Source organism: Colletotrichum acutatum (assembly GCF_030867785.1).
Source record: "Colletotrichum acutatum strain CBS 112980 chromosome Unknown BDZ83scaffold_1, whole genome shotgun sequence".
In the NCBI taxonomy this organism is placed as follows: Eukaryota; Fungi; Ascomycota; class Sordariomycetes; order Glomerellales; family Glomerellaceae; genus Colletotrichum; species Colletotrichum acutatum.
The window spans coordinates 798,055-807,378 of record NW_026848995.1 but is presented as its reverse complement, the minus strand read 5'-3'; the positions used below and the strand labels follow the sequence as shown (position 1 = coordinate 807,378).

The following is a 9,324-nucleotide window of genomic DNA, read 5'->3' as shown; positions in this document are numbered from 1 at the left end:
TCAGGCAACGCCAGCCATGGATTTTCAGAAGGAGGAACAGCCTACGGTAAGATTTACGATGGGAGCGGATCCATAGGAAGGATCGTTCGGCTGTGCCGCAACCTTTTGGCTTTACCAAATGCTTATTGCCTGTCTATCGTGATGTAAATTGAAAAAGGCAAGGGGCAAGCTGATGCTGCCTCCACTGTCTGGAGTTATAAAGATATCCAAGGCTTCCACTTACCCCCTCGTCATCGTTCCTTTCAAGACCTTTGAGAATATCATCTCACCAAAAAAAACCAAAGAGCCTCCTTACCTTACCTTACCAACTTTACCAAGCGACAGGAAACGCCCCTGTTTGCATCATAGACTGCGGCACCCCTACATCCCAAGAAAGACACGCACCGACCCCAATCCTTCTTTCAACGGCCTGACTTCATCGCGCATTCCAACCGCCGCACACACCTAGGAAACTCTTACTGCGCCGATCCTGAAAGTACCTACCTTACCGGTAAACCGAACTTCATCTTTACCCAAATCCTACCGAACACAGCCAAGCAATCAAGAGCGGAAGGAGGACAAGGAAAGCAACCACACAACTTTCAGGGCGTACCAATTCTTCCGGCCATCCGTCATACTCACTCAGTAGTGTGGTGGCAACCAGACCACACAGTCCATTACACATCACATAGCCCATCGTCTGACGGCATATTGGACCAGCCCGAGCATCCCTGCCAGTGTGGATAGACCGTCACACTTCGAATCTCTTGGCACTCTGACACGCCCTGCCCATCACTCTTGAAACGGGAAAGAGACAAAATTCCACTCGCTCCCACTTCCGCCAATTCCTGCAACCTTCTTAAATCTTCCATCTTGCTCATACCAATCTCAATCTTCGGCCTAATTACTTTCGAGTCGCACACGAGACTTGCACGGCTTTATCCGGTATTGTAGATTGGCATTTTTGCAGCGTCGCTTTTCCATCAACGTCGCAAACGCACCGACCTATCTACTCTCCTACCGAATAGTCGGGCCTAGTAAAACACATTCCCACCGAAAGCGAAAATGAGATTAGATCTCGCAGTCGTCGCGCTGACGCTGCTTGCGCCCGCGTGGGCCGCCGCCGTGGAACCCGGTCTCCACGGCTCCGACGTCGCATTCCTCGCCCCCAAATCCGAGCGCGACAACACCCAGCAGGACGAGAAGCTGTGGAAGCGCAAGGGCGGTGGCGGCGGCGGCGGCGGTCGCGGCGGAGGCTCTTCTTCAGGTGGGTCCCGGTCAGGAGGTGGCAGTCGCTCCGGCGGCTCCAAATCCGGCTCTGGTTCTTCAGGATCAAGCTCATCAAAAGGCGGTTCATCAGGTGGCTCAAAAAGTGGTGGCAGCAGTAGTGGTGGTTCCAGGTACAGACCCCCGTCTTCTTCTCCTTCTTCGTCAACTGGACGGTGGAAATGGCCGTCGTCGGGCAGAGGTAGAGGCAGAAGCAGCAGACAGCAGACTAACACGAAATCAAGCACCTCGAGAGGCGGTTCTCGCGATAGCTCTGGCGGATCGACAAGGACGGGAAGCGGCCCGGTCCCAGCATACGGCGGTGGCAGATACTATGGCGGCGGCGCGACGGTCCCTTATTCGGCCGGCGCAAGGAGGGGTAACATGGTGCCGTTCCTGCTCGTCGGTGGTGCTCTGGCCTTCTGGCCCGGTCTCTGGCTGGGCGCGCACATGTATCCCTACAGCCACCCGTACCGGTACTATAACGAGACGGCCCGCCAGAACCAGACGAAGCCGGTGCTGTGCGGTTGCCAAGAGTACCAGCCCTGCGGCTGCGACGAGAACAACAGCACCGAGTACATGAACTCGCTCCTCGGTAACGGCAGCTACGCCGCGCTGAACAAGTCTGTCGTCAACATTGGCGAGTACAACGGCAACGAGACCATTCTCATCAACGGCTCCCTGCCTAATGGCACGACCGCTGCCGGCGGTTCCGACGAGGTTGGCTCCGCTGCCTTCCGTACCGCTGCGGAGACGCTCGGCTTCTGGCCCGTTGTTGTGGTTGTACTCGCTACCGTCTTCGCGGCATAATAGGCACCCGACGTTGGATGTACGACCACGCCTTTGTACACTAATGATGGATGGGTTTACATGCATAAGGGTCGGCTGTATGACTTTTTTTTGAGTTTCTTGGAGTTTTATTTTGGAATGATACCCTGCAAACGACGCTGGAAGAGCCCAATGATTATGGGAATTGGTCCATCGCTGGGGATCGGCAAAATGAACTATTAGTTATTGATGAATGAATCAAATCAAGTATGATATGCTAGCTTGTCGAGACTACGCTGAATGAATATACGCCAGGTGCTACTGACATGCCATCATGGCGTAAACTTATATCCTCGTTGAAAATGATTAACGCCCGACCGTTATGTGATATCGCTTAAGCTTCGGCTTCCGCCTCCCTTTCCGCTCGCCTCCGTTCACACCAAGCACCCAGCTCTCTCCAAATCTTCTCCTTCTCAGCCGGGCGGAGCGAGGCAGCAAGACCGCTCGTGCTAGTAGCAACAAAGACCTTGGCGCCAGCCCACGCCCCAAATGCCTGGATGCTGTCTTCCTTCCCCTCGTCCTGCTCCCGCTTCGCAACGACACCCATGTTCTCGCTCTCGTCCTGCCACCCATACCGAAACTCCTCCTTCTTGATGCCCCTCCCGTGCCTCACCCGCCAGATGCTCTCCCAGATCGACTTGCCCACGATACAGACAACCTCGGGCCTACAGCCCCGAACTTTATCCTCGAGGGCCCCGACGCCCTCGTCCATCTCCGCCTTGGAGAGCTCGGCGCCGTTGCGGCTCGGGCGGGCGACAATGTTGGTGTTGCCCAGCCCGTACAGCGCCGGCAGGTCGCGGTCTTCTGTTGGGGCACAGAGGCGCGGGGTGATGCCCGAGGAGAATAGGAGTTTCCAAAAGAGGTTGGAGGGGTGGGCGTAGACGTGGCCGAGGGCCGCGGTGCGGAGCCCCGGGTTGAGGCCGACGAAGAGGACCAGCAGGTCTGGCGCGAGGATGTCGGTCAGGTGGGGGAGGTGAGCGTAGGTTGAGGGTGGTGCGTAGCCTCCGGCGGCCTTGCGTTTGCGTTTTGGTTTTGTTTTTGTGTTTGAGGTTGGCTCTGGCTTTGGGCTTGGTTCGTTGGAGATGGTGAAGATGTCTTGTGAGTCTTCTTCAGCTTCTTCGGTTTTGAAAGAGATGGATGTTGAAGCGGACTCGGGGGCTTGCAACTTGGCGCGGCTGCCGGCCGTCTGCTTGGTGACTCGGTTCGGGGACGGGACGGGGCCGAGTGGAGTCTGCTTCCGTGGACTACGACGGAGTGGCCGCTGGGAAGAAGGGCTAGGAGATATGGAAATGTTGTCGGCAGTGGTAGTACTGGCGTTATTGGTGTTGAGTGGTTCGCTGGTCGGGGTGAACATGAAATCTTGCATCTGAAGTCGACCCTTGAAGCTCGCAGCCTTGGGTTGAGGCTCCTTGTCAAAAAATGGCGACTCCATAGCTGAAATTTGATTGTCAAGCTTTGAAGTGTCAAAATTTTGGAGAAACGACTTCAGGTATCAGTTTGTATAGCGAGTTGAGCTCCGTTGTAAGGTTCAACCGAGCCGGCCCTCTCGTCAAGAACAACGTCCCAGATATGATATTTGGAGCAAATGATGTACGCCTTTGTACCCCTCCAAGTGTCAAATCTTGCCGTCCTTCGGATATTTGGCTGTCAAATGAAGGGGGACTTGATCACACAGCCTTGAAGATGCGATGACGTGCTGTGATTATTTGAGGTGCAAGATAGGTAGTAGGTATGTTGATGTCGTGAGTGCGCTTCTTGATGTGTTCACTTGCAGCACAACGATTCTATCCCTTGACGTGTCGCGCAAGGTATGATCCGGGGTAAGACGGGTGCCTTGAAGCAACGCAAATACGACACCCCTTCAATGTGATGAACTTTGGGGAAGGTAGTTCGATTTTAACTTTGAGGCAAGGTGAACTAAACGTTGCTTGACAGCTCCTGTCTAAAACCTCGCCACTCTCGGAACTTTTAGTTACGGGAAGGTATAGTAGGTACCTTAATTTGATTAGGGGTCCTACCTTCCTTTGGCGTCACTGGGGCTTCCGGACCCACTCAATCTGATCTACCACAGGTGTTCAACAGCAAGAGCGACTCGCAACGGAGGAACTTTGACTCGACTTTCATGTAGCAGGGCTATAATATACCTCATCAATGAAGCCAGCCGGCAGCCCTCATCACGGACTGACTGGTATTCAATCGGTCGGAGATTCAACGTTTAGGTCAATCAACATGCAAAATCACATCCTTCGGTCCTGTCATCTAAAGTATAGAACAAGCAATGAAGTTGAAGAATGAAAACAAAAGAGAGGAACAAATCAGTGCCCACTGAGCAAAAGCTCACAGGGAAATCAAATGATTTCTGTTTTCCTTGATCACCATTTAAAAAAAAAAAAAGGGGGGGGGGGGATCGCTTTGACGGCTTGAATTCTAAATAGCAATTCCACATCAATTGATCAAGCAAAACGGAAACTCCTCCACATGTGGTATCTATCATGCACCTCCAGACCCGTATATACAATGTATCGCTATGCTCCCAAAGACCATGAACCTCCATTCGACGAGTAGCAACCTCTCCTTTTCTACTCTGACGGCATCGTTGCCCAGTCTACAGGACAATGATGTTATCCACCCTCCGCCCTTGGGTCTCGATGAAGTATTTTCTCCGAACTCCCACACCAAGGGCATTGCCAAATTTCTCGTAAGCCTCCGGTCCACCGCCGCGAATCATCACCATGGCGATGGGGTGCGGCCGTCGCAGCCCCGACGGTGTAACCTGCTCAACGTCCAGATGAGGCTTAATCATCTCATATTCCCATAAGTCAGGGGCACTGAAAACATAGTTGGTCTCGAGCTCCTCCTCGTCGACAATGATAACCAGCTGTAGAGATCGCGGTGAGGGTGTGTAGGAGGGAATGTTGGCAATTTTTTCACTGAACGAGCAGCCCCCACGGCGTAGGACAATAACCTGGTGATTGCGAGGCGCTTCGTCCGGTAGGCGACCATCACATCCGAAGCCTGCTCGATAGACTGTCTGCCAAGAAAGGTTCGGAGGGGTGTCATCGCTCGGGACAGAAGCATCAGGAACATCGGGAAGCGGAACGGCCCCTTTGCCTACTGCCAAAGCACCCATGTAGCTCTCAACATGGAAGTTTGCCTTGGCACCAGCGGGGAGCGGCGCCGGGGTGTTGGTGGGATCAAAGACAGATGTGACAGCGCGTATCATGGACTTGAGCATGGACCTGTAGGCAGTGTTCATACTCTTGCCGGAAGTCTGATCTTCTACGAGCTCAGATTGCGCCTCCTCAGTGAGCTGAACCTGATCGTCAAGGTCACTAATCTCAACCTCCAGCCCTTCGGCGGGTGCAGGTGCACTGGCATTACGCTCTTCCGGCTCCCCGTGCATCATGATGAGCTCGACAAAGCCATTGTACCGAACACGATTAAATAGAGGATCGGAGATGCCTTTCAGGAGGTCTGCGTCAATGTGTACTGGCTCATCTCGTCCCAGCGGCATGTGATTGACCTGGGTGACCCTCCATGTATGATCGTATGCTGAATCGAACGATTCTTCCTGAACGAAGTGGACTTTCAATCCACTCAGGGCAGAGATCCTGACGCCCACAGGTGTCTTGAAGGCAGCAGTATTGGCAAATAGGCTATTGAAGGCGCTCCCAACGCTGCCCTGTTGAATATTTGCCGGAAACTCAATGACTAGCGTAGGCTTGAAAGGCAGGGCGGCACAGGTGCCGTTGTCCGGGATGAGTGTGCGCGGAAGCGTCCAAGGAAAAAAAGTGTGGTTTGCCTTGTATCTTGATATCGAGCCATTGCTACCTTTCCCAGCAGGAACCAACTCAACTCCACTACGGGGATTGGAGATGGTGTGCAGGTTGACGAAACTCGCTGCGTGAAAGACGTCGGGCCGCGCAGCCAGAACAGAACCTGTAAGAGGAACTTGCTTTGGGATAGGGCAGGTATTCGTGAAATTCTCGTCGTAATAGACATCGACACTGCTGTATTGTTTGCGGCGTTCGTGCTTCTTTGTTGGCTTGGTTCTTCTCCGAGGGATGATCAAGGGATGCGCCTCTGTAGTGAAGACATAGGCGGCATCGAGCTTGTTCAACGGGTGGTCTGGGTCGAAGAGCAAATACAGATATTTGGTGGTCTCGCCAAGAAAGAAGCTCTGCATACGGTCCGCCTTCTCTCCTGTGTCGACATTCTGGAGGCCGGACCAACCGCACTTCGTGTAACACAGCCTCTTGATGTCACTAAGGACCATCTCCCCTACGTGCACATACCAGGGATCATTCGTAGCGCGATACAGGTAATAGTTAGACTCAATGAACTCAGGCCGGCCAGGCCACCATCCGATGCCAGAGTCAACTTGTCTCTCACGTACGGACCATCTCTCGGGCAACGCCCCGTAACGGGTCCATAGGGCTGTGTACAGTAGGTTGGCTTCCTCGGCCTCCTCAATCTCACCAGCCATCGCAAGCAGGCCAGGATAGAAGGCTGCTAAGCTGTCAATCCAGCTTGTGAAAGCGTACCCGCGAGTTCGGTGACCAGTCATGTAGTATGGGTGATGCGCGTCATTGTATAGGTGGCGCTTAATAGCTGCGTGCGCATGGTGCCACGCCTCTAGGAAAGCCCCAGCAGAGTTCTCCTCAGGCGTCAAAGGTGTGTCGTGTAATGTATTGGGATCGAGCCACTGCCGGTCAGTGGGTGGCTCTGAGGCGGTGACGTTCGGTAGCTCATGACCAGACAGTAGAATATGGCTTTTCAGTGCATATTCAAAGAAGCTGTCAACGCCAGCACCGATCCCCGAGTCAAAGCTGACCCACTCGCCCTTTTCAGGGTCAATTGCATTACCAACAAGACCAATGTCGCTCTTGGCTTTCCACACTGCCCAAAACGCTCGCTTTGCCAACTGCTCGAACCTTGAGTCGCCTGTGAGCCTACTAAGAACGGTGAATTCTAGGACGAGGCTTCCAGCGCCGGCGCTACACGTATCTGTCTTTTCGTTCGTCGCTCGAGGCGAATCCGGGTCATCGCGAGAGACTTTATGTAGTGGAGAGTTGACGTAGAAAGGTATGCCGTGTCGCAGGTTGACTCTCGGATACGGCAACCCCGTGTTCGTATAGAAAGCAGGCAAGAGTCGCTCTGCAAGGTCCAAAGCTAGTCTGAGAAGCTGCCCATCGTACTTGAAGTTGTTTGGCCATGCTATGGGGTGCAGCTCCAGCGGATCGGAATCCTCGTCTTCATTGAAGGTTTGGCCAGGGTTATAGCCAGGTATAGGCAACTCCCCGATAGCGAACAAGTGCGCGCTCAGCAAGCCACCAACTCCTCTGATGACCGTCTCGAAGACTTGGACTTTGCTGTCCAGATCAAAGCCTCGCGCCCTTCGCCCTTCCCCTGACGGCCCGCGTCTTCCGTCGCCATAGTATTCGACGAAAGCTGCGACGCTCTGCTGGAACTCCTGCAGAGCCCAAACAGCAGTACGTTCATCGGAGGGTGTCCCTGCGAGGATAGCCAGGGTCGAAAGGCTGTCGATGAGGGTAAGGGAGTAGTTGCCGAGAACATCGTTCAAATCGTAATTTCCGGGGTTCGCCGGGTCGCGCGTCAACGGTGTACAGGATATCGGGCGTAACTAGATGCAAGGTCAGTCTGTCCCCAATATCTTGCAGATTCTATGTGTTTGCGTACCTCGTCTTCTGGGAATGCAACGCGCATGTAATTGTCCCAGCCATGGTGGAAGACTTGGGTAGTTGCGTTGCGAAGGTCGGCAAGGTGAGCGTGACTGAGTGCAAACACAACTGTTGGCCATAGAAGACACAGGTAGCCCAGAATGGATGATCGCGATAACATGGTGATGCTATCTCTTGTGGCGTTGGGCAGTGTTCCCATCAATCAGCCGGCTGCCAGCGGCAGATGCCTCTCGATTTATGCGGGACTGAAGTCGAGGTTCGTCATGGAACTTGGGCCATCAAGCAAGTTGTTCTTTGAAAAGTAACATGGATATCACCGAAGAAATACAATATTCGTAGAGAAAATAAGGAAAAATGTTGAATTGAAAAACGTCGCCCGCCCTTGATAGGTCTCGTGTCTGTCGTCGGACATCGACCATCGAAGTGGGATGCGATGTCTGTCATCTTCCTCCCATTGGTGGAGCTGCTGACTCATCATGCCTACAGTCGGTGCGTTGCTGTAGTACTGCACCTCGACTTCTGGCACTTGCCGCACCTTAGTGTATAGTCAGATTGGACGAACGCGTCTTGAGTTAATCGCCGATCAGGCTTCTAGAAGGGGCTGGTAAAGTCGTGATGGTATTCTCTCCCTTCCACAGATCCGGCTAACGGCAACAGAGTTTCGCTCTCAATCGCCGTTCGCATGAGGCACATAATCATTCCGGGTCCTTGAATATGCTCAATCAGCACAGATAGAATACCCGATGATTCCCCGAGAACACAGCAAGAGCAGCTTCGAAAAATGAAGAGCAACATGAACTGCGGTATGAAACGGAAGAGAATGGTCGTACTTGCTGGAAGATCATTGTTGAAACAGCTTACCTTGGGAACTTCCATCCAGGTGGTGGGAAGAATGGATATATGGCAGGAGCTTCGTAAGAGAAGCTCTATCTTGGTCAAGGTTGAGGAGGAAGAATCGCATGTCAGTCCTGAGGTACCTACCTTAAGGCATTTACCTTGGAGGTTGTATGTGCCCCTTATCTTGTTTATCGCAAAATCTTACCTCATCACTCAGAACAAGGTGTGGCCAGTGCACTCGCCGTCGTTCGCGCTAACTGACGGGAAGCTTTTTTTCTTCCAACAACCCCACAGCGCCAAAATCCTCCAAAGTCAACCTCATCGAAGGATGCTTTCTCGAAGCGCTTCTTTTGTTGGGCGACAGGCGCGCCGCATAAGCGCGAAACTTCTTCTTCAACATCAACAACTTCCAATCCACAATTTCGAAGCTATTTCGTGAAGACTTCGATACGATGCACGCTTGCCTCATACCTAGGACCGATGTTAGTCAATGTCGGAGCGTAGCGGTCCATCACCGGTGCTGCCCCCACAACGTCAAGCCATCCCGATCAGAACCGTGTCCCAGTTTCAGGCAGCATTGAGGGGTAGCGAGCTTCAGCATCGACTTTGTCGGCGAGGGCCATTTTGGGACAGAGTTACCGACAAGCTGTGACGTTTGTTCGGCCCACTTGAACTCTTCGTTCAGCCGGTCATCACCCCTGGGCACTTGTGA

At 53.2% G+C, this 9,324-nt stretch overlaps 3 protein-coding genes across 3 annotated transcripts; 1 reads left to right on the top strand and 2 right to left on the bottom strand.

Moving 5' to 3' along the window:
• The first annotated feature begins 952 nt into the window (after window positions 1–952).
• Window positions 953–2,231, top strand: BDZ83DRAFT_8376 (uncharacterized protein). Its single transcript, XM_060515946.1, has 3 exons — window positions 953–1,246; window positions 1,340–1,379; window positions 1,491–2,231. The coding sequence occupies exons 1-3, from the start codon at window positions 1,045–1,047 to the stop codon at window positions 2,053–2,055; spliced, it is 807 nt and encodes a 268-aa protein (XP_060371934.1). The 5' UTR covers window positions 953–1,044; the 3' UTR covers window positions 2,056–2,231.
• Window positions 2,232–2,340: 109 nt separating this feature from the next.
• BDZ83DRAFT_597078 (uracil-DNA glycosylase-like protein) lies at window positions 2,341–3,980 on the bottom strand. The gene has a single exon (XM_060506882.1). The coding sequence runs from the start codon at window positions 3,503–3,505 to the stop codon at window positions 2,408–2,410; it is 1,098 nt and encodes a 365-aa protein (XP_060371933.1). The 5' UTR covers window positions 3,506–3,980; the 3' UTR covers window positions 2,341–2,407.
• Window positions 3,981–4,678: 698 nt separating this feature from the next.
• Window positions 4,679–7,935, bottom strand: BDZ83DRAFT_564270 (family 47 glycosyl hydrolase; the record flags this gene model as incomplete). Its single annotated transcript, XM_060503621.1, has 2 exons — window positions 4,679–7,717; window positions 7,774–7,935. The coding sequence occupies 2 exons, from the start codon at window positions 7,933–7,935 to the stop codon at window positions 4,679–4,681; spliced, it is 3,201 nt and encodes a 1,066-aa protein (XP_060371932.1).
• Between the last annotated feature and the right edge of the window lie 1,389 nt (window positions 7,936–9,324).